Below are 25,350 nucleotides of genomic sequence, written 5' to 3' on the forward strand. Positions count from 1 at the left end.
TGAGGAGTCCGATTCCTTGATTATCCGATAAGGATAGATATGTCCGTAATTGGCCCAAAGCAAACTTCTCCTAAATCCAAGGTGAATTCAGAATGCAAATCTACAAAAAAATGTGCCTCTCTGAATGTTTAATTTCTGGCAGAGTTTCAGGCCTGTGTCTAAACCTTTCTGCATTCAGTCTGTTCACCCAATGCCGACATGATAATGGAGCCGAAATTCACACAGGACTCACTCGAAACAGCCCCGGGGAAACGAGTCATCAATCTGTAAATTAAAGTAGAGAAAAGCATTGATAACGTTCACCCAGCTGAGAGAAATTAGATTCATTTTGCGAGTGTCACATGCCAGGTGTGATCTAAACTATGAGTGGGATTTTACAGTCTAGCTCGGATGAGACTGGAAATTCCCACTAAGGTCAACGGAAATTTCCGTTGTCGGACCCTCGTTGGCGCTGATTCCGTGGCGAGTGAGGTGGTAAAGTTCCGGCCTATTTGTCTTTGGCGTAGTTTCTGCCTGGGTGCTAAATAACACCACTCAAACTTGACCATGACACTCCAAGGGTGATTTTCTGACTTTGCCCCATGACAAAGAGCTGCGCCCAATGGTAATGCATAGCAGACACAATGCAGCACACCATTTTCCATCTATGATTTCCAGTGACAGTAGGTTGTGGGTTCAAACCCCACTCCTGACTTAAGGGCATAATCTAGACCACCACTTCAGTGCAACACTAAACAAGTGGCGCGGTGGCACAATGGTTAGCACTGCTGCCTCACTGCACCAGGGACCCGGGTTCAATTCTGGTCTTGGGTCACTGTCTATGTGAAGTTAGCACATTCTCCCCGTGTCTGTGTGGGTTTCCTCCGGGTGCTCCGGTTTCCTCCCACAGTCCAAAGATGTGCGGGTTAGGTAGATTGGCCATGCTAAATTGCCCCTTAGTGTCAGGGCGATCAGCAGGGTAAATACCTGGGGTACGGGGCTAGCGCCAGGGTGGGATTGCTGTCAGTGCAGGCTAGTTGGATTGGCCATGGTAAAATTGCCCCTTATTGTCCCAGGATGTGTAGGTTAAGGGGATTAGTGGGGTAAATACGTCGGGTTATGGGGATAGGGCCTGGTAAGATGCTCTGTCGGAAAGCTGGTACAGACCTGATGGGCCAAATGGTCTCCTTCTGCACTGTAGGGATTCAATGATGATTCTTCTATGAAGTACGGCATTGTCTGAACACAGCATGGCTATTGGGTCAAACCACAACATGATTTAGTGCTATTTAACTGCAAGTCTTTCTCTAAGTTTAACTCCGATTAGGACATGCCCCAATGCTTCCTGCCCTCTTCCACGTCCTGCAAGAAAGTTAACCTGTCAATGAAAACAGAAATCGCTGGAAAAACCCGGCAGGTCTGGCAACATCCATGGAGAGAGAAATAGAGTTAATGCTCCGAGTCCGTATCACTCTCTTTGCCTTTATAAAATTAACCTGTCGATGGCTAACCTTGCTTTTACCTGAAAAATGCAAATGAAAAGCAAAGGGTTAAGTAAAATGATTTCCAATTAGTTTTATTAAATATCGAGACAGCAAACAGACAAATGAAAGGAACTGGTGTGCAAATGGAGAAGAAGGAGCTGTGATCTAAGGGGTTGAGGTTTTCAGGAATTCTTCATTTATAATACTCACCATTTGAAATTCAGATAGTTACTCTCTTCAGTATGGAATGAAATGTGCGGATTTTTTGTAGTGAAGAGTGATATTGATTTTCTGTTGCAGGTCTGGTTCAGACTGTGAAGGATCACATAACAAAGCCGACAGCTATGGCCCGCGGGCGAGTTGCTCATCTAATTGAATGGAAGGGTTGGGGTTCACACGGGAGAGGATCTAACACTTGTCCGATGGATGAAGTCCATTACTCCAGTCTCACTGACGAACTGAAAGAGGCTCGCTTTGCAGCCGGTAAGATGTGTCACGCTGTGTTGGACATTGTGTCCCACTCAAGATGGAAGTAAAGCAGTCAGTTACAGTACTGGCTCTAAGCCAAATGTCCACTCAATCAACATGGGGGAGATAGTCAACGATCCCCATCTTTCCTCTGCCCCAATTCGATCCATTGTGTCACATTGTAGCAGGACAGGGTCAAAGAATTTGACCATCAAAAAACTGATTTTTAAAAATTCATTCATGGGGCACGGGCGTCGCTGGCTGGCCAGCATTTATTGCCCATCCCTATTTGCTCTTGTTCAGAGTGGCAGGTGAGAGTCGATCACATTGCTGTGGCTCTGGAGTCACATGTAGGCCAGACCGGGTAAGGGCGGCAGATTTCCTTCCCTAAAATACATTAGCGAACCAGATGGGTTTTTCCGACAATCGACAATAGTCATCGTTCTTAACTCCAGATTTTTTTTATTGAATTCAAATGCCACCAGCTGCCGTGGCAGGATCCGAACCTGGGTCCCCAGAACATTAGCTAAGTTTCTGGATTAATAGTCTAGCGATAATACCACTAGGCCATTGCCTCCCCTGTAAACCTAAGATGTACGAATGAGCTGCTGGGTAGTTTCAACCCTTGATCTATTGATCTAAAGTTTACCAGGGGAGCGGAGGAGGCTGAGGGGAGACTTAATAGAGGTTTATAAAATGATGAAGGGGATAGTAAGAGTGAATGTTCAAAGACTATTTCCTCGGGTGGATGAAGCTATTACAAGGGGGAATAACTATAGGGTTCATGGTGGGAGATATAGGAAGGATATCAGAAGTAGGTTTTTTACGCAGAGAGTGGTTGGGGTGTGGAATGGATTGCCTGCAGTGATAGTGGAGTCAGACACTTTAGGAACATTTAAGCGGTTATTGGATAGGCACATGGAGCACACCAGGATGATAGGGAGTGGGATAGCTTGATCTTGGTTTCAGATAAAGCTCGGCACAACATCATGGGCCGAAGGACCTGTTCTGTGCTGTACTGTTCTATGTTCTATATGTAAACTAGTGAAGTTCTAGTGTTGTGTTAAGGCATTGACCTCGAGGCTCTCTCTATACCACATGGAAGTGACCAAGGCCAGGTCTTCCGGCTCACACTTAGCTCTTCAATGTGGAAAATCTGTGCTGAAAACAGAAGTCAAAAGCCCAACAGAGTTGGGCTCCCCCAATCCATTGGCTCCCCCTAGTGAAACCTGGCAACAACACTAACTACTCCACTTCCTTAAGGGGAGATACTCTTGTTCTAGTGCTGCTGCACTACTCCAGGTGTATGTGTTCCCTGCATACAACAGATGCATTAAAACAGCATATAAAATGTTGGGAAGAGCAAAACTGATGGCAGAATTTTCCACACACTTCCCCTTCGGACCACTGCAGCTCCTATCACTGCAGGGACTAGGGCGAGCCAATCAGATTGGTCGGCACCTCTCTAAGGCGGGACTTCCTCCCGAATGAGGAGCAGAATTCCCGCCTGCAGCCAATTGACACCCATTCGGACGTGAAAAGGCTGCGGGATAGGGGGTTAATTCAGATGGCCAGAAGGGAAACCCTGCCATCCGCAATGTTCAGGTCACTGAAGGCATTATGCTTGGTCCCCACTCCAAACTCTGTTCCTTGCTCCTGACTCCATCCCTCTCCCTGGCAGCAGTCTGAGATTAAGCCAGTCCGTTCCCAATCTTGGTGTTACATAGGATTCCAAGATGAGATTCTGACCTCACACTTGGGCCATCACTAACACTGTCCACTCCCACCTCCGTAATATTGCCCGATTTTGCCTCTGTGTCAGCACATCTGTGGTTAAGAACACATGATGTGGAGATGCCGGCGTTGGACTGGGGTAAACACAGTAAGAAGTTTAACAACACCAGGTTAAAGTCCAACAGGTTTATTTGGTAGCAAAAGCCACACAAGCTTTCGAAAGCTTGGATGGATTCCTGATCGGTAAGGGAATTAAGGGTTATGGGGATCGGGCGGGTAAGTGGTACTGATCCACGTCAGATCAGCCATGATCTTATTGAATGGCGGGGCAGGCTCGAGGGGCTAGATGGCCTACTCCTGCTCCTATTTCTTAAGTTCTTATAGTTTTCCCAGTTAGTAACAGTAGCTCTCACTTACAACATTAACAATTGATGCCATCGTTAGCTCTGCATTCAACTATTCTCGAAAGCTTGTGTGGCTTTTGCTACCAAATAAACCTGTTGGACTTTAACCTGGTGTTGTTAAACTTCTTACTGTGTTAAGAACACACACAACCTTTCCCCTTGTCCCCAAACTAGTGAAAAACAGTTCTTATATATATGTCTTGATGCACCTGTACAGGGCATTGGTGAGGCCGCAGCTGGAATACTGTGTGCAGTATTGGTCCCCTTATATGAGGAAGGATATATTGGCATTGGAGGGAGTGCAGAGAAGGTTCACCAGGTTGATACCGGAGATGAGGGGTTTGGATTATGAGGAGAGGCTGAGGAGATTGGGTTTGTACTCGTTGGAGTTTAGAAGGATGAGGGGGGATCTTATGGAGACTTATAAGATAATGCGGGGGCTGGATAGGGTGGAGGCGGAGAGATTCTTTCCACTTAGTAAGGAAGTTAAAACTAGAGGACACAGCCTCAAAATAAAGGGGGGTCGGTTTAAGACAGAGTTGAGGAGGAACTTCTTCTCCCAGAGGGTGGTGAATCTCTGGAATTCTCTGCCCACTGAGGTGGTGGAGGCTACCTCGCTGAATATGTTTAAAGCGCGGATGGATGGATTCCTGATCGGTAAGGGAATTAAGGGTTATGGGGATCGGGCGGGTAAGTGGTACTGATCCACGTCAGATCAGCCATGATCTTATTGAATGGCGGGGCAGGCTCGAGGGGCTAGATGGCCTACTCCTGCTCCTATTTCTTAAGTTCTTATAGTTTTCCCAGTTAGTAACAGTAGCTCTCACTTACAACATTAACAATTGATGCCATCGTTAGCTCTGCATTCAACTATTCCAATGCACTCTCAGCAGGTTTCCCACATTCACCCTCTGTAACCTTCAGACCGTTCAACACCCTGCTATCTGTGTCTTAACTCAGATAACTTAACTTGGGACCCGCCCTGAGTGGGCAGTCAACGTTTGGAGTGTGGCGCAAGTAGACTGAATGAAGATCTGTGTTCCCTGACGCCTGGATGTGGAGTAGTTCTTGGAGAGAGACCTCAATACTCAGAGATTTAACATAAAACATATCCCTTTGACCAAGCTTTTGGTCATCTGACCTAATGGGCGAGATGTTCCGGCCACGCTCACCCCAAAACCGGAAAATCCTGCCGGAGGTTAATGGGATTCCTGTGGTGGGCGGGACAGGAAAATTCCCCCCAATATCTCCTTATGTGGCTTGGTACCATACTTTTGTTTCATAATCTGCCTGTAAAGCATGTTGGGATGTTTCACGATGTTGAAGGAGCTATATAAATTCAGGTTGCTGTTCATAGAATCATAGAATCCCTACAGTGCAGAAGGAGGCCATTCGGCCCATCGAGTCTGCACCAACCACAATCCCACCCAGGCCCCATCCCCGTAACTCCACATATTTACTCCGCTAATCCCCTGACACTAAGGGGTAATTTAGCATGGCCAATCAACCTAACCCGTTGGAGTGTGGGAGGAAACCGGAGCACCCGGAGGAAACCCATGCAGACATGGGGAGAACGTGCAAACTCCACACAGACAGTGACCCAAGGCCGGAATTGAACCCAGGCCCCTGGTGCTGTGAGGCAGCAGTGCTAACCACTGTGCCGCCATGCCGCCCGATTGTTGAAGTTATTTGTTTAGCATAACAGAACATTCCATGATACTCTGCAAGGTGGAGAGGATTTGGACAGCAAGCAGACATTCAGATAAGAATTACAGAAGATAGAATCCCAACAGTGTAGCAGGAGGCCATTCGGCCCATCGAGTCTGTACTGACAACAAACCCACCTAGGCCCGATCCCCGTAACGCCACATATTTACCCCACTAACCTACGCATCCCAGGACACCAAGGGGCAATTTAGAATCATAGAATCCTACAGTGCAGAAGGAGGTTATTCAGCCCATTGAGTCTACACCAACCACAATTGCACCCAGGCCCTAACCCCATAACCCCATGCATTTACCTTAGTTAGTCCCCCCTAACACTAAGGGGCAATTTAGCATAGCCAATCAATCTAACCCGCACATCCTTAGTCACAAGTAGGCTGGGAGGAAACCAGAGCACCCGGAGGAAACCCACGCAGACACGGGGAGAATGTGCAACTCCACACAGACAGTGACCCAAGTCGGGAATTGAACCAAGGTCGGTGGAGCTGTGAAGCAGCAGTGCTAACCACTGTGCCACTGTGCCAACCGGGCAGAAGTGGTGTCTGAAGAGAGGTTATGGGAGGGCTTTTGAACTGGAGAGAGAGATAGGGGTTTAACAGTGGGATCATTCAGGCACAGACTTACATTTTGCAAATAAGAAATGTCGCAAGTTTCAACACTGAAGCACCACAAATTAATTATATTTTTGACTACAGCATCAAGAGCCTGATTTAGTTTTACGTTGTGCTTCCTTCAGTTTGATTGGACTTTAATTTGGGCTATTTTATTAATGGAATCTAACTGAGATGGCGATTGATTTCTGTTGAGTGATACTGGGGTTTCTTTGCCCAATGCCATCCCTCTTGGTCTAGTTAAAATAGCTTTCATTCCTGTCAATTCTTAGCTTTAATGTTGATACTCTTTAGCTTTCATTGGCTAATTCCATCTATTTTTTCTTTTGAATAGGTGTTGCTGAACAGTTTGCCATTACTGAAGCTACACTAAGCGCTTGGTCCTCTCTGGACACAGAGGAGGTTATGGGGAGCAGTAGCCTGAGCAACACAATGGACTACCTCAGTAGGTCAAATTTGTTATCTGTCTGTCGTGTGGAGTATAAATCTCATTATAATGTTCATTCGAATGGAAAGACCTTTCATCTCTTCCTATCAAATGCCATTGCATTGCAAAATCGTTCTGTTTCTGATATGATCCCAGTCATCTTTCCTTGTCACCCTTTCCAGTTGTTGGTCATTCCCTAAAGAAACACATAGCACGCGAGACCTTGCCATAAAATAGGGCGGCACGGTGGCACAGTGGTTAACACTGCTGCCTCACAGCACCAGGGACCCAGGTTCGATTCTGGCCTCGGGTGACTGTGTGTGTGGAGTTTGCACGTTCTCCCCATGTCTGAGTGGGTTTCCTCTGGGTGCTCCGGTTTTCTCCCACAGTTCAAAGATAAATAAAACTTATTTCTTAGTCACAAGTAGGCTTACATTCATACTGCAATGAAGTTACTGTGAAAATCCCCTTGTCGTCATACTCCGGCGCCTGTTCGGGTACTCTGAGGGGGAATTTTAGCACGGCCAATTCACCTAATCTGCACATCTTGTGTGGGTTAGGTTGATTGGCCATGATAAATACCCCTTATCAGGGGGATTAGCAGGTTAAATATATGGGGATAGGGCCTGGGTGGGATTGTTGTTGGTACAGGCTCGATGGGCTGAATGGCCTCCTTCTGCACTGTAGGAATCATATGATTCTATAAAAATGGCAGAATGTTATTTCTGGTGAGAAAACCGACCGGTGGGATTCTCCAGTCTCGCTACAGCGAACAGAGATTTGGCTGAGCACCAAATTCTCCGTCCTCTCTGGTATGGTGGCGGGACGTGGATGGCCAGAGAATTCTGGCACACGTGCTTCTTTCCAGAGAAATAGGCAGGTTTTCCCTCCAGATCTTACGACACTCACGCCAAATAAAATCAAGGGGCGTGTTTCACGATGTCATACAGAGGGGCGGAGTCTCAACACAAAACCCGGCTGCTCAGAGATCGGGGCGCCATCTTTAAAGGGCACTCCAAACATAACCTGGGTAAGTCTTCCCAGCCCTCAGCCCACCACAGAGGTCTCAGGGTCCCCCCGTCCCCATCCCTCCACACTTCTCTACCTCTCCCCGCCCCCCAATCATCGACCTCTTCCTCCCCCACCCCTCCCCCCGATCATCTCCATCTCCTCTGATCATTCCTGGCCAGCACCACATTTAAATGACTGCCAACCACCGCCCCCCCCCCCCCCCCTCCCACCCCATCACCATGAGACTCCCACTCAGTGTAACCTTCTAACATGGAGTGTATTCGGGCAACAAGCAAGCTCCCCACTTACTGACACAGCCACTGACTATAATGATGTGATGTGTTGGTTAGGAGTTACAGCACAGAAGGAGACCATGAGACTCATCAGGCTACCCTGTTGCTCTTTCTCCAGTGGCAATTTCTCCAATCCAGTTCTCTTGATCGATTCCAGTATCCTTGAATATTTTTCCTTTTCAAATGCTTATCGAATCACCTGTGAAATACTATTGTGTCTGTCCCAATAGGGTCACTTCTGGTAAGAGTTCCTAACTTTCCTCTTTATTGTTCCCATAGAATCCCTACAGTGCAGCAGTAGGAGGCCATTCAGCCCATTGAGCCTGCACCGACAACAATGCTACCCAGACCATATTCCCGTCGCCCCCATGTATTTACCCTGCTAATCCCCTGACACTAAGAGATAATTGAGCATGGCCAATCCACTTAACCTGCACATCTTTGGAGTGTGTGAGGAAACTGGAGCGCCTGGAGGAAACCCACGCAGACACGAGGAGAATGTGCAAACTCCGCACAGACAGTGACGCAAGGCCGGAATTGAACCCAGGTCCCTGACACTGTGAGGCAGCAGTGCTAACCTCCGTGTTCTGATCTGTCAATGCCAGTAGGCAAACAAGTCTTCACTATCCTTTTTAAAAGCTCTTATAAGCTTTAAAAATTCAGTCATATCAACTCTGGGGCTCTTTTTTTGGATGAAAATGGCAGTGTTTTGAGACTTTGAAACATAACCACACTCTTTGAATGCTGGAATGGAGCTGCATCCTTTCCATGGCTTGAATGTCCTTCCTATCCCGGGATGTCCATGTACAGTATGCCAAGTGTGGCCTAATATTTTGCACCAGTTCACCTGACTTCCGTGCTTTTATATTTAACATCCCGAGGCATGGAATGGTACGTGAACCATTTAACCTGAGTTCAGCATTCCCTTCTCACACTAAATGCAGCAACCACTTACCAGCATAATCAATACCTGCTCGAAATAATTCAATAAATTCCCAACACACCACTGAGAGATATCCAGCCCCTACAATCAGAGTGGGTAAACAAGCCGAGTGACTCACCATCAGAAGGCATTCAACCCAGTGGCAATCTGACTACCTTTAGCCTTCCTACTGTGAGGAACTATGTAACTTCTCCTTCCGACTGTGTGTTATGTTCCTACATAGTGTTATAATTCATGTAGTATTAAGAGCTAAGCAGAACGATGGATTACATAGCTGGTAGGATGGTTTTCATTTCCTGTAAACATATTTCATACGCTGCACTCTTACTCTGTCGTCCTACAGAACCGAGACCATAGACCATAAGATATAGGAGCAGAATTAGTCCATCCAGCCCATCAAGTCTGCTCTGCCATTCAATCATGGCTAATATGTTTCTCAACCCCATTCTCCTGCCTTTTCCCCGTAACCTTTCATCCCCTTACCAATCAAGAACCTATCTCCGTCTTAAATACACTCAATGACCTGGCCTCCACAGCCTTCTGTGGCAATGAATTCCACAGGTTCCCCACCCTCTAGCTGAACAATTCCTCCTCATCTCGGTTCTAAAGGTTGCAGGATTGTATTTTTTCTTGTGGGGTCGGGGGATTAGCAATAAACAGTTAGTTATTTCAAATTATGTACAGGTCAAACTAAGCTGGAAAATGACACTGACATGGTGGCACAGTGGTTAGCACTGCTGCCTCACAGCGCCAGGGACCCGGGTTCAGTTCCAGCCTCGGATCACTGTCTGTGTGGAGTTTTGCACATTCTCCCCGTGTCTGCGTGGGTTTCCTCCGGGTGCTCCGGTTTCCTGCCACAGTCCAAAGATGTGCTGGTTAGGTGGATTGGCCATGCTAAAATGCCCCTTAGTGTCAGGGGGACTAGCTAGGGTAAATGCATGGGGTTACAGGGATAGGGCCTGAGTGGGATTGTGGTTGGTGCAGACTCGATGGGCCGAATGGCCTCCTTCTGCACTGTAGGATTCTATGATCTCAAGATCATCTATGATTTGAGAGATACTTGTCTGAAGAATTTGTTCGCTCCTCCTGCAATACGACATCTGGCACGTGGTGTTTTTATGTACACAACATTTGCTGCCAATCCCATTTATAGCACAGTTCAGCGAGAGACAGAGTAGCAACAGCCAGGACCAAAGATGGTGCCACTCAAATCATCACAGCTCTGTTTTAGGCAGCGGGGTCCTTTTATCTGTCCTTAAGGCGTCCTTAATTTCTCCATAAAGTTAACAGTTCCAAATCCACTGGATGGAGAAAATATCTAAACTTAACTATGTGAATTCAACCAATTATTTAAAGTCGTGGTGTCACATTTTTAACCCCTGGTGGGATAGAAGTGAATTAAAATGGATTATTTGGAGACAAGTTCCAGATGCGGGTTTCCACAATGTAGTGGTTATCACATTCGCCTAACGCGCGCAAGGTCCCCGGTTCGAAACCAGGCGGAAAAATTTGTAGGGGGTTTTAGTTCAGTTGGGCAGCGTGGTTGGGGAAGGGCCTGTTCCTGTGCTGTAATTTTCTTTGTTCTTTATACGATAGTGACTTTTAAGGGGCGTCTTGGCAAATACATGAATAGGATGGGAATAGAGGGATATACCAGATTGACATAATTAGTTTTCTCGTGTGTCAGACCAGTCCATATGCACAGCTGGGTATTAGTGGCCATCTTGCATTCGCAAGTGACACGGTGATGTGTAAATGCTGTTGGCATTCGGCACTGAACGGGCGGTTTTCTTTGCACAATGAACCTTCGGCATTTTTGTGTTTAGTTTATTTATTAGTGTAGGCTTCTCGGCCTTTTGGCTAAGATCAAGTGTAGTATGGATAGGATGCTGTGCTTGGTTGAGGTCATTCGGTTTCATTTAAACTTCATTTGAAGCAATTTTTAAAAGCGGCATCTCGGCCTTTTGGCTAAGATGCAAATGAGATCAAGCCTTGGAGGAGGTGAGTCTGCACCTACTCCAATCAGCTTAGCTCATGTAGATCAGGCCCAAGACAGGAGTGGAGGCCCTGTCTTGTCAGCTTGGATTGGAAATGTCTCAATTTGTTGAGACTCTGAATTGGACTTGATTTGATTGAATTGGAAAAATATTTTAAAAAAATTAGTGTAGGCTTACATTAACACTGCAGTGAAGTTACTGTGAAAATCCCCTAGTCGCCACACTCCGGTGCCTGTTCGGGTACACTGAGGGAGAATTTAGCACAGACAATGCACCTAACCAGCACGTCTTTCCGACTGTGGGAGGAAACTGGAGCACCCGGAGGAAACCCACGCAGACACGGGGAGAACGTGCAGACTCTGCACAGACAGTGACCCAAGCCGGGAATCGAACCCAGGTCCTTGGTGCTGTGAGGCAGCAGTTCTAACCACTGTGCCATCGTGTTGCCTTTGTGGTCCTCTTCCACAAGAATACGGGGGGGGGCAGGGTGGGGGGGGAGGCGGAATCAGGCTATTGAGTTGGATGTTCAGCCATGATCATAATGAATGGTGGGGCAGGCTCAAAGGGCCAAATGATTACTCCTGTTCCTATTTTCTATGTTCCCATGTTCGGGTTTCCCTGAGTACAGTTCACACTAAACAATTTCCTTTAAATTGTTTCAAAAGATCAGGTGACTTTACAGATATTTAGTCCTTTTTACCAAGCTCCCAGTGTAATAAGTCTTTGGAGGCAGAGGTCCCTTCACCTAAATCCCTTTATTTACAAACTCTAACAGCAGTACACAGAGTGCTATAGTCAGCAGTCTGGTGTCAGAGGAACTGACACTCCCAGTTAAGCACAAGGCAAAGACTCCCTGATTGGCCCATCAATTGGATCCTTAATCAGGGAGTTCATACTCCAATAGGCCAACCTCAATAGCCTGATTGAAGTCATTGCAGACAGCAGTTCCCATTCATCTTTACCATGGCAACCATCCATATCACCTCACCGTTTGTCATTTCCATAGAAGTCAATTACAACGGCACTGCCAGTAACCAACCAAGTGCACAGTCTGTTACAAGTACTTAGCGATTGAAAATGCTGGGTTGATTTCAGGCATGGGTTGGGTGTTGAAGTGTTTCACACCAAGTTAGAGTGTGATTCTCTTAGTGATGAGCTTCTGGTTACAACTGCTGGAGGCAATTAGCAAAGGCAGGCAGCTGCTAAGTGCGATTTTCTGTTTTACAAAGATATGTTGCTTATTTGACTTTTGTAGACAAATCCCATTAATGCCAACACACCCACTTTAAATTGTGGGAACGATGACAGTAAAACGCACTGTGAGTTCTCATAGAAGGGTAGAATCCCTACAGTGCAGAAGGAGGCCATTCGGCCCATTGAGTCTGCACAATCCCACCCAGACCCTATTCCCATAACCCCTCATATTTACCCTGCTAATCCCTGACACGAGGGTTAATTTAGCATGGCTAACTTGCACATCTTTGGACTGTGGGAGGAAACTGGAGCACCCACCTTGCCACCCACTAAAGTGGATGAATATCTCAACAATACTGCACAGTGGCACAGTGGTTAGCACTAATGCTTCACAGCGCCAGGGTCCCTGGTTCAATTCTGGCCTTGGGTCACTGTCTGTGTGGAATCTGCACGTTCTCCCCGTGTCTGCGTGGGTTTCCTTCGGGTGCTCCGGTTTCCTCCCACAGTCCAAAGATGTGCAGGTTAGATGGATTGGCCATGCTCAATTGTCCCTTATTTGATTTGATTTATTATTGTCACATGTATTAGGATACAGTGAAAAGTATTGTTTCTTGCGTGCTATGCAGACAAAGCATACCGTTCATAGAGTACAAAGGGGAGAAGGAAAGGAGAGGGTGCAGAATATAGTGTTACAGTCATAGCTAGGGTGTAGAGAAAGATCAACTTAGTGAGAGGTAGGTCCATTTAAAAGTCCGATGGCAGCAGGGAAGAAGCCGTTCTTGAGTCGGTTGATGCGTGACCTCAGACTTTTGTAACTTTTTCCCGATGAAGGTGGAAGAGAGAATGTCCGGGGTCCGCGGGGTCCTTAATTATGTTGGCTGCTTTTCCAAGGCAACGGGAAGTGTAGACGGAGTCAATGGATAATGAGTGTCCAAATTTGTGCGGGTTAGGTGGATTGGCCATGCTGAATTGCCTCTTGGGGATTAGCAGGGGATTAGCTGGGTCAATACGTGGTGTTACAGGGATAGGGCCTGGGTGGGATTGTTGTCAGTACAGCCTCAATGGGCTGAACGGTCTCCTTCTGCACTGTAGGGATTCCATGATTCCATAGAGGGCCTAATGGAGCTCCTAGTTTCTAATCCTTTGGAAAGTAATGTTTTTAATACAGTTTTATCTTTTTTAGATACAGATGAAGTGTACCTTGACGATCAGTCTCCCAGTGGATCGCAAACCTTTTACTCTTTGGGTGTCGAGGGTTCCTGCACTGTGGTAACCCCTGTCTTGTCATACGTGGCCAGCCTGTCTGGTGAAGCAGTGCAAACAGACATGACTGTTGTACGGCCTTCCCACAGCGGATCTCTGGCAGAAACCTTCGTGACCTGTGACCCGCCTACCTGCTTGTCCCTTCCAGAAACCACCTGCCGTGGGGCGGAGTTACACAGGACACTGCAGCAGACCAAGGGCAGTCACCTACATCATTCGCACTCCAGCAACAGCAGCTCACTGATGGAAGATGATGTATTTTATAACTAGAATTAGAAGCTGTACTCTTGGTCAAGGGAGCTTACTGCTTCCCTGAAATGAAAATTGAATTGTTATTCCATTTTAACCTTGTGTATGTGTGTGTGTGTGTGTGTTCATTGAGATATGGGATGACAAGAAGTTGGAATTTCACAGTTGCTCACATTGTCCCACAGTTTGGCAGGAGGAAGTGGTGGAGGATTAGAAATGGGCAGCGTTCCCTGCTTTCCATCACCATCCGGTGAACGTCACTCGGGGTTGAGATTAGAAACCAATAGAGCTTCACAGTTCTTCGCAGTCTTCAGATAGCCAAGCCCAAAACCCAATGGGTGTTTGACTGCTCTCCCATCATATCTCCACTGGGAATTTGTTAAAGCTTGCAGGGGAATGGTGTTCAAATCTGGACCATTCATGATGGACAAGATGGATAGAATCGTAGAATCCAACAGTGCAGAAGGAGGCCACTCGGCCCCACGTGTCTGCGCCGACTCAGCATCTTACCTCAACCCACACCCCTGTTCGCCCTAACCCCACGCATTTCTCATGGCTAATCCACCTAACCTGCACATCTTGGGACACTAAGGGGCAATTTATCACGGCCAATCAATCTAACCTACACATCTTTGGACTGTGGGAGAAAACCGGAGCGCCCGGAGGAAAACCACACAGGCACAGGGAGAATGTGCAAACTCCACACAGTCACCCAAGGCTGGAATTGAACCCGGGTCCTTGGTGCTGTGAGGCAGGACTGCGTCACTGTGCCACCCTCAGGATACTCCTGCAAAGATCGACATCCCTGGGAGAGATGGGGAGAATATTGCAAGGGAAAAGTCAGGTATGTCTTGGCTACATCGGAGACCCTAGTCTAGTACAACATTACCATAATATAGAGCTCCTCCTTTTTTGATGACAAGTATTTGCCTTAAAATCGAATCTCCTGTTATATTCCTGACAGTAACCATATCTAGCCTTGGTACAGCTCACTTGATGATCACTGAATAGGGGGAGACAGTGTTATGGTGGTAATGTCACTCGACTAGTAATCCAGAGACCCAGGTTAATCTCTGGAACCAGGCGTTCAAATCGCACCATAGTGGCTGGTGGAATTTAAACTCAATCCATATAAAATCCAGCTAGTCTCAGTAAAGGTGATCATGAAACTATTGATTGTCATAAAAACCCATCTGGTTCACTAATGTCCTTTCCGGAAGGAAGTCTGCGGTCCTTAGCTGGTCTGGCCTACATGTGACTCCAGACCCACAGCAATGTAATTGAATCTTAACTGCCCTTTGAAGTGGCCTAGCAAGCCACTCGGTTCAAGGGTAGGATCCGAGGGCACAGCCTCAGAATAGACTAGAATACAAAAGCAGGGATGTACTGCTGAGGCTTTATAAGGCTCTGGTCAGACCACATTTGGAATATTGTGAGCAATTTTGGGCCCCGTATCTAAGGAAGGATGTACTGGCCTTGGAGAGGGTCCAAAGGAGGTTCACGAGGATGATCCAGGAATGAAAAATTTGATGCATGATGAACATCTGAGGAGTCTGGGCCTGTACTCGATGGAGTACAGAAGGATGAGGGGGAACTCATTGAGACTTACAGAATAATGAAAGGCTTGGATAGAGTGGACGTGGAGAAGATGTTTCCATTAGTAGGAGAAACTAGGATCCGAGGGCACAGTCTCAGAGTAAAGGGACGACCCTTTAGAACTGAGATGAGGAAGAATTTCTCAGAGTAAACAACCCTTTAGAACTGAGATGAGGAAGAATTTCTTCAGCCACATGGTGGTGAATCTATGGAATTCATTGCCGCAGAAGGCTGTGGAGGCCAGGTCACTGAGTGTATTTAAAACAGAGATAGATAGGTTCTGGATTGGTAAGGGGATCAAAGGTTACGGGGAAAGGCAGGAGAATGGAGTTGAGAAACTTATCAGCCATGATTGAATGGCGGAACAGACTCAATGGGCCGAATGGCCTAATTCTATTCCTCTATCATATGGCCTTTTGGTAATTAGCGATGGGTAACAAATGCTGGCCCAGCCAGAAACACCCACAACCCGTGAAATAATACATTTTTTAAAAAATTGTTTCTTTCATTTCTGTAGATCTTTCTATCAAAACTGTTTGACCCTTCAGCTATTAATCATCCCATATCCCAATTAACGCGACGTTAGTTCTCTCTCATGCCACGCTATGTATAAAGCATTTTGTCAAGTATGAGTTTGCGAGGGTTTGTGGTATCTGAATGGCTGTGATTGACTATTCTGTCTTTGTCGAGAATTGTACTTGGAATTCAACCATATTTAAACAAAAAAGAAAATTAAACTTCATTGAAATGTGTTCTTTTATTTCTTAGCTTTTTCTAGAAAGACTTCTAAAATTCTGCAAACAATCCCAGCTGTGAATACATAGAAATTAGAACCATAGGAATAGAGGAGTTTGAGTTGGAAAACATTTTTTGGAAAGCTGCTGACAAATATTGAAACATGGAAGTGCAACATCTAACTATCAAGAGCCAGCCTCATGCTGAAGTAAGTCTAAAAACCAGCACCATGAACATGATTTGGAAGTATAGAATCATAGAATCTTACAGTGCAGAAGAAGGCCATTCGGTCCATCAAGCCTACACTGACAACAATCCCATCCAGGCCCTATCCCCGTAATCCCACGAATTTACCCTGCTAGTTTCCCCAACACTAAGGGGCAGTTTAGCATGGCCAATCCACCTAACCCGCACATCTTTGTCCGGGTGCTCCAGTTTTCTCCCACACTCTGGGTTAGGTGGATTGGCCACGCTCTATTGCCCCTTGGTGTCAGGGGGACTAGCAGAGTAAATATGTGGGGTTACGGGGATAGGACCTGGGTGGGATTGCTGTCAGTGCAGACCCGATGGGCTGAATGGCCTCCTTCTGCACTGTAGGGATTCTATGAATACATGGAACGGGTATTAAAGTGTTTGTGTCTCACATTGTATAGGACCATCTTTAACCAGCTGTGGGTGAAACTTTATAAATATTAGATGGCACTCTGAAAGGTTGATCCTCTAGTTGCGGTGCCTCTTGTCAAATGTAAGTGGCGATGTCTTTCCCCTGACTGATAAACCCCTCTGGAGTTCTTGCTCCAATGTTGGAGGATGAAATAACAAGGGTTATTTGGGGAAAACATTGCTTGCACTTGTGCGGAATATCATTGCTTAAATACTTCTGACTGTTCCTCGGTACACAGTGAATTCTTCAGAAGAGACGGGCGGCACGGTAGCACAATGGTTAGCACTGCTGCTTCACAGCTCCAGGGACCCGGGTTCGATTCCCGGCTTGGGTCACTGTCTGTGTGGAGTTTGCACATTCTCCTCGTGTCTGCGTGGGTTTCCTCCGGGTGCTCCGGTTTCCTCCCACAGTCCAAAGATGTGTGGGTTAGGTTGATTGGCCGTGCTAAAATTGCCCCTTAGTGACCTGAGATGCGTCGGTTAGAGGGATTAGCTGGTAAATGTGTAGGGATATGGGGGTAGGGCCTGGGTGGGATTGTGGTCGGTGCAGACTCGATGGGCCAGATGGCCTCTTTCTGCACTGTAGGGTTTCTATGATTCTATGAGACACTCTAAACTGCCCCTTCAATAAGACAGCAGATATTCCTTATTTTTAATTCATTTATGGAATGTGGGTGTCACTGACAAGGCCAGCATTTATTGCTTATCCCTAGTTGCCATTCACAAGGTGGTGGTGAGCTGCCTTCTTGAACCACTGCAGTCCCTGAGGTGTAGGTACACTCACAGTGCTGTGAGGGAGGAAATTCCAGTATTTTGACCCAGTGACATTGAAGGAACAGCTGATATATTTCCAAGTCAGTATGGTGGGTGACTTGGAGGTGAACTTCCAGGTGGTTGTGTCCCCATGTATCTGCTGTTCTTGTCCTTCTAGAAGGTTGTGGTAGGGGGTTTGGAAGGTGCTGCCTAAGGAGCCTTGGTGAGTTCCTGCAGTGCATCTTGTAGATGGTACACGCAGCTGCCACTGTGCATCGGTGGAGGAGGGATTGAATATTTGTGGATGGGGTAGCAATCAAGCAGGCTGCTTTATCCTGGATGGTGTTGAGCTTCTTAAAGTGTTGTTGGAGCTACACTCATCCAGGCAAGTGGGGAGTATTCAATCACACTCCTGACTTGCGCCTTGTAGATGGTGGACAGGCTTTGTGGGGGGGGGGGGGGGGGCGGGGGGGAAGAGGTGAGTTACTCGCCGCAGGATTCCTAGCTGTTGACCATTTCAGATAGCCACAGTGTTTACATGGCTAATCAGTTCATGGAATCATTCAGTGCAGAAGAGGCCCTTCGACCGATCGAGTCTGCACCGACACGCAAACAACATCTGAACTGCAACATAATCCCAGTTCAGTTTCTGTTCAATTATAAGTTCTGAGAAGTGAATACAAAATTTCATATCACAATTCAATTATTGTAGTCTCCTCAAGCAGGAATCTGATTAAATAGCCCAGCTATTCACTACTTTATTTTTTATATATATAGTCACATAGCTCGCAATAAAGAGGAACTCAAAACAACTTAATGCAGGAATTTTAACTTTTGTGAAACATTTTGGAATGTAGGAGGCACATCCTGAGTGCAGTGCCAGAACATGCAAAGCTTAATGTGTTGCTGCAGGAACATGTCGTGACATATCGCGCTGAAAGGGAATCGGAGAAATCGCAAAGAGAAGGCACACAACTCGCTTCCTCTGTAATATTTACATCTTGACTGGGCTACGGCCATTGGTGAGATCTTCAATCATCTTCTTCAGCTGGTAGAGAACGCACAAGTATTAGTTACTGAGCAGCCCACAGTGCATCAACACCTGGATATACAGTGCTAAGTCGCTGATCTCAGTTTGGAAGCGATACCACCATCCCAGGCAAACACTTTAAAAGTAATGAGTGTACGTGTAATGACTTCAATCAGGCCATTGGGGCTGGTCGATTGGAATATGAATTCCCTGATTGAGGAGTCAATTGATGGGCCAATCAGGGAGTCTTTTCCTTGTATTTAACCGGGTGTGTCAGTTCCTCTGGCATTCCCGAAGGTAGACTGCTGACGGATAGCACCCTGTGTCCTGCTGTTGGAATTATAAATAAAGCGATTTTGGTGAAGGGACTTCTGCCTCCAAAAATTTATTACAGTACGCTTATAGATGCTCTTGCATTTGTGTCATTTGATGTGTTCTCCGCCCCTTTTGTTGGATAAAGTCCAAGGTTCTGGCAAATTTAATTGATAGTTGAATGAAAACAGAAAATTCCAGATAAACTCAGCAGGTCTGGCGGCCTCTGTGGCGGGTGAATCGCAGTTAACGGGCAAAATTCTCTGGCCTCCCAGCCGCGTGTCTCCCGCCAGCTGGAGGTGGCGGCTGTTTGCTGGCGATGGGGGTTCTCTGGTCCCGCCGCTGTCAATGGGAATTCCCATTGATGTCACGCCACGCCGGCGGGATTCCCACAGGAAGGGGTGCGCTGCCAGCGGGACCGGAGAATCCGGCCGGCGTGAGTGGCCAAAGAATTAAGGCCAATGTTTCCAGCCTGTTCTACAGAACGGTTTTCAGTTTTTATTTCAGAATTCCAGCATCCGCAGTACTTAGCTTTTCTTTGATAATTGGTTGTGTGCCTGATTTTACACTGCAGGAGAGGCTGTGAAGTCTGACGCTGGACGCAATTGAACTTTTAACTAGAGGACACTATCAGATTGATGCATCTCTTGGGGCTTTATATTAGCAGGAACTCACACTTTCGGAAGGACGTACAAGGGCTTTGGAGAGGGTGCAGAAAAGATTTACGAAGATAGTTCCATGGGTGAGAGACTTCAGTTACGCGGACAGCCTGGAGAAACTGGAAAAGGTTGAGACCAGATCTGGGAGAGGTGTTCAAAATCATGAGGGGGTCTGGGCAGAGTAGATATGGAGAAACTCTTCCCACTATCGGAAGGGTCATTAGAAACATAGAAAATAGAAGCAGGAGGAGGCCATTCAGCCCTTCGAGCCTGCTCCGCCATTCATTTTGATCATGATCATCAAATCCAATATCCTGATCTGTCCTTCCCCCCATATCCCTTGATCCCTTTAACCCCCAGAGCAAGATCTAATTTATTCTTGAAACCAGACAATGTTTTGGCCTCAGAACAAGAGAACCAAAGGACACTGTTATAAGGTGATTGGCAAAAGAAGCAATGGCAACACGAGGGATAACTTTTTATGCAGCAAGTGGTTAGGATCTGGAATGCATTGTCTGAGACTGTGGTGGAGACAGATTCACACAGCGAGTGGTTAGGATCTAGATTGCACTGTCTGAGAGTGTGGTGGAGACAGATTCACACAGCGAGTAGTTAGGGTCTGGATTGCACTGTCTGAGAGTGTGGTGGAGACAGATTCACACAGCGAGTGGTTAGGATCTGGATTGCACTGTCTGAGAGAGTGGTGGAGACAGATTCACACAGCGAGTGGTTAGGATCTGGATTGCACTGTCTGAGAGTGTGGTGGAGACAGATTCACACAGCGAGTGGTTAGGATCTGGAATGCACTGTCTGAGAGTGTGGTGGAGACAGATTCACACAGCGAGTGGTTAGGATCTGGAATGCACTGTCTGAGAGTATGGTGGAGACAGATTCACACAGTGAGTGGTTAGGATCTGGAATGCACTGTCTGAGAGTGTGGTGGAGACAGATTCACACAGTATTATAAATATTATAATGAAGTGTCCTGTCTCTCGAGAATGGGACACTGATGCATCAATGCAACAGACAGCCAGAAAAACAGTAGCAGGTGCGTTAGCTGTAGTAGGGAATTTTAACACCACCCTCCTGACTCTCTCTTGTCCATTTCAAGGGGTTCAAACTCCCCTGTTGGTCTCCATGAGAGTCAAGTACTTCATTCAATTTTTGTTCTACTTTAATTTGTGTGGCTGAATAGAATATGTTCTAAAATGCAATGCCCTCCTCCCTGCCCATGTCTGTCCCATACCAGTACCCAGCCAGACAAGGATGGTGCGGTGGCACTATGGTTAACACTGCTGCCTCACAGCGCCAGGGCCCTGGGTTCAATTCCGGCCTTGGGTGACTGTCTCTGTGGAGTTTGCTCATTTTCCCTGTGTCTGCGTGGGTTTCCTCCCACACTCCAAAAAGATGTACGGGTTAGGTTGCAGGGCCATGCTAAATTTTATTCTTGTCTGGCTGAAGAAGGCTGGCTCCTTAGTGTCAGGGGGATTAGCAGGGTAAACAGGTGGGGTTACGGGGATAGGGTGTGAGGGGGTTGGGGTTGGTGCAGACTCGTGGGCTGAATGGCCTCCTTCTGTATTGTAGGGATTCTATGATTCAATTGAATAGGATATGCTCTAGAATGCAATGCTCCCCCTTCCCTGCCCATGTGACTTAATAGAGGCATACAGGATGATCAGAGGATTAGATAGGGTGGATAGTGAGAGCCTTTTTCCTCGGATGGTGTTGGCTAGCACGAGGGGACATAGCTTTAAATTGAGAGGTGAGAGCTCTAGGACAGATGTTAGAGGTAGGTTCTTTACTCAGAGAGTAGTAAGGGCGTGGAATGCCCTGCCTGCAGCAGTAGTGGACTCGTCAACATTAAGAGCATTCAAATGGTTATTGGATAAACATATGGATGATATTGGAATAGTGTAGATTAGAGGGGCTTTAGATTGGTTTCACTGGTCGGCGCAACATCGAGGGCCGAAGGGCCTGTACTGTGCTGTAATGTTCTATGTTCTATGTCTATCCCATACTAGTATCCAGCCAGCCAAGGATATAATTGGTGCTGAACACTTTGAATTCATATACAAATATCTCTTTCCCTCCTAATCATGGTGGCACAGTGGTTAGCACTGCTGTCTCACAGCACCAGGGACCCGGGTTTGATTCCCGGCTTGGGTCACTGTCTGTGGAGAGTTTGCACATTCTCCCCGTGTCTGCGTGGGTTTCCTCCGGGTGCTCCAGTTTCCTCCCACAGACTGGAAGACGTGCTGGTTAGGTGCATTGACCCGAACAGGCGTCGGAGTGCGGCGACGAGGGGAATTTCACAGTAACTTCATTGCAGTGTTAATGTAAGCCTTGCTTGTGACGAATAAATTAACTTTAATCCCCTGGGGTTACATTTTCTATTTGTCTTACCTCGTTCCTGGTCACGAAGCCAACCACCTTGCCTGCGGAGCTAACAAACATGTGCTGGAGGACAAGGAGATCAAAGAGTTTGTGTGCCTGGAAATAGATTACATTTTTAATGATATTCCTCAAAACAATTTCACCGCAATTCCAATTCATTATCCCTTCCAGGTGCTGCCTGGCAGTTTGAAAATGTCGACTGATTGCAAACCGTTTAACACATTATTCATGCATTAGACACAGTTCTGTGGTGTTGCTAACAGCAATAATTGCAATTAGAATGCCTCAAAGTACTTCACACAGTGAATTTCTATGAAGTAATTGTTTATCGACAAATACATCAGCTGCTCTGTCCCAAGAATATACCATAAACAGCAATGACATAAATGAGGTGGAGATGCCGGCGTTGGACTGGGGTGGGCACGGAAAGAAGTCCCACAACATCAGGTTAAAGTTCAGTAGATTCATTTGGAATCGCGAGCTTCCGGAATGTTGCTCCTTCATCAGGTGAGTGGGACTCACCTGAGGAAGGAGCAGTGCTCTGAAAGCTCATGATTCTGGATAAACCTGTTGGACGTTAACCTGGTGTTGTGAGACTTCTTACCAAGACACAAGTGATCAGTGAATCACTTTTCAATAGTATTGCTTGAAAGAGGGAAGGACTGGCCAGGACACCAGAGAACAAAACATCTTGTTCTTCTTCAAATAATGCCACTTGAACAGGCAGACATTGTACCTAAAGAATAGCAGCTCCAACCATGCTAGACTTCCTCAATGTTTCACCGCGCTGTCAATGTCAACTCCATTCTCAAGCACCCAGAGGCTAGAAGATAACCAACTGAACTAAAGAAAGAGTATGGTGATGCATTCGCCTCGACTTCTCTGCCCTTGCACAATAAATGGCTTATGGTGTGTCATCATAGAGGATGTGTAGTCCCCTATCATATGGGTGCACTGCAGCATGGTGGCACAGTGGTTAGCACTGCTGCCTCACAACACCAGGGACCTGGGTTTGATTCCCAGCTCAGTCATTGTCTGTACGGGGTCTGCACGTTCTCCCTGTGTCTGTGTGGGTTTCCTCAGGGCGCTCTGGTTTCCTCCCACAGCCTGAAAGCCGTGTTGGTTAGGTGCCTTGGTTATGCTAAATTCTCCCTCAGTGTACCCGCACAGGCGCTGGAGTGTGGTGACTAGGGGATTTTCACAGTAACTTCATTGCAGTGTTGATGTAAGGCTACTTGTGACACTAATAAAATAAACTTTAACTGAAAATCAAGCTCCCCAACACACAGTGGGAGCCAGATTTAAATACAATGAAGTGTCCTGTCTCTCAAGAATGGGACACTGATGCACCAATGCAACACGCACCCATAAAAACAGTAGCAGGTGCGTTAGCTGTAGTTAGGGAATTTTAACATGTTAAATTCTCCCCCAGTGTACCCAAACAGGCGCCAGAGTGTGGCGACTCGGGGGGTTTCACAGTAACTTCATTGCAGTGTTAATGTAAGCCTACTTGTGACACTAATAAATAAACTTAAAGCTTAAACTTAAATGGGCGACCCTTTACTCTGAGATTATGACCTCTGGTCCTAGACTCTCCCATAAGGGAAAACAACCTCTCAGCATCCACCCTGTCAGGCCCCCTGAGAATCCTACATATCTCAATAAGGTCATCTCTCATTCTTCTAAACTCCAATGAGTACAGGCCCAACCTACTCAATCTCACCTCATAAGAAAATCCCTCCATACCCGGGATCAATTTAGTGAACTGCGGATAGTTGGGAACCTGTCTCGGGGGCAGGGAATTCAGATGGTGTCGTAAAGCAGAAGGGGAAATGACTAGGGTTGGGAAGCATTTTCCGATCAGGGCCAGTGTGATCTCCTGGACTCGTTTCGATCGCCTCAGGGGGTCGGAGAGGAATTTCCCAGATTTCTTTTCCCCATATTGGCCCTGGGGTTTTCACTCTGGGTTTTCGCCTCTCCCTGGAGATCACATGGTCTGGAATGGGGGGGTGGGGGTAAGTTAATAGGTTGTGATGAACAAAGCATCGTAGCTGTGAGGGACAGCTCGGTGGATAGGATATTAGGATGTAGATAGGCTGGAAAATTGTGCGGGGATCCTGGATTCAGGATTCAATCCTGGACCGGGGAGCGGCGCGGGCTTGGAGGGCCGAAGGGCCTGTTCCTGTGCTGTATTGTTCTTTGTTCTTGTTTGTGGCTTTGGACCGCCTCCAATGCCAGTGTAACTTTCTTTAGATAAGCCCCAAGATTGCTTCGAGTTACAGAGCATTGTGGCACAAAATGAAGCCATTCGGCCCATTGTGTCCACACTGCACATTTTGTTTGTGTCATTGCCAATTCCTTGAATGAAATTTTCCAAATAAATGCAGCTCAGGTGCAGAATTCCTGGTTCCAACTCCCAGGTAAATCTACTCATCGAACCAGACTAGGGACCTAAGATCAGACTGCAAACTCTAGGGCGCGGAGGGTTAAGACCATAATCGTCTTTTTATCTCCGAATTCTTCCTCAGCTGAAACCAGAAGTTCCGAAGTATCCCAGTTCCATTTGAAATATCATCAGCCTTTGCATCAGCAGTGTTCCAAAACGGGCAGGTGAGTCATCTTTCTGTTGGATTGAAATGTTCGGAGCTCTGGGCTTTGTGCTCATGCCCACGGTATTTGTGACAATTAGGTCACTCAGACGCTGCTCAACTGCACTGTTAAATAGCCCTGGCATGCAGTCGCTTTGCCCACAGCACAGTGAAGCAGAGCTGCTGGGGTTTAAATAGTGGGTCAGATCAGGAATTGGAATTCACGCTGGCACCTCCACGAAGCAGTCTGGCAACTCATACTTTCCTGGACATAAGCGTCAGACAGTCCGCCCCGCTGGCACCCAAATCCTGATCCTTTTATTTCTGTCTCTCTGTCGATCGCTTTCGTTTAAGCAGTGAATACTAATGACACAGTTTGGATATGGGTTTGGCAAAGTTCCAGGAAGCTGACTTTACACACACAGCTGAAAGAATCCCACTGCTGAAGATTGAAAATATCAGGCAAAGGAATTGAGTACGAACATACTTAATGAACACACTTTCCTGGAGGTTCCAACTGGCGGTACTTTAATGCTGTCATTAACCCAACCAAAATTCATATGGACTAATATGTTGTTAAAGTAATATTGGCTGCAAAATCTCCAGTCTTTACAGCTTTGTTTAAGATTATAATCTCACTGGGATTGATGAAAGGCAATGCCTCTTTCTCTTGGCTAGCAGCAGGGATCTTACTTTGAATGAGTCTCGGTCGCTTTAGTTAAATTAATAGCTACAGGCCCACAACATGAACATCCCGAGACTCTGACACAAAGCAGCATCTCACTGGCAATCTTACTCAGAAAGATCCCAGTCATTGGTATGAAGAAGGGCGGCCTAA

General features: G+C 46.7%; 2 protein-coding genes across 2 annotated transcripts in view; one reads left to right on the forward strand and one right to left on the reverse strand.

The window, feature by feature from the left end:
* Positions 1 to 13,803, forward strand: part of fam131c (family with sequence similarity 131 member C) — a 35,458-nt gene extending 21,655 nt beyond the window's left edge. The window contains exons 5-7 of the mRNA XM_078238545.1: positions 1,764 to 1,946; positions 6,740 to 6,850; positions 13,454 to 13,803. Of these exons, the coding sequence (XP_078094671.1) occupies positions 1,764 to 1,946; positions 6,740 to 6,850; positions 13,454 to 13,803 (644 nt within the window). The remainder of the gene's footprint in view (positions 1 to 1,763; positions 1,947 to 6,739; positions 6,851 to 13,453) is intronic.
* Positions 13,804 to 18,270: 4,467 nt separating this feature from the next.
* Positions 18,271 to 25,350, reverse strand: part of clcnk (chloride channel K) — a 69,175-nt gene continuing 62,095 nt past the window's right edge. The window contains exons 18-19 of the mRNA XM_078238544.1: positions 21,934 to 22,020; positions 18,271 to 18,577 (exon numbers count right to left, since the gene is read on the reverse strand). Coding sequence (XP_078094670.1) covers positions 18,524 to 18,577; positions 21,934 to 22,020 — 141 coding nt within the window. The 3' untranslated portion in view covers positions 18,271 to 18,523. The remainder of the gene's footprint in view (positions 18,578 to 21,933; positions 22,021 to 25,350) is intronic.

The sequence above is a fragment of the Mustelus asterias genome, chromosome 22, assembly GCF_964213995.1.
Source record: "Mustelus asterias chromosome 22, sMusAst1.hap1.1, whole genome shotgun sequence".
NCBI lineage: Eukaryota > Metazoa > Chordata > Chondrichthyes > Carcharhiniformes > Triakidae > Mustelus > Mustelus asterias.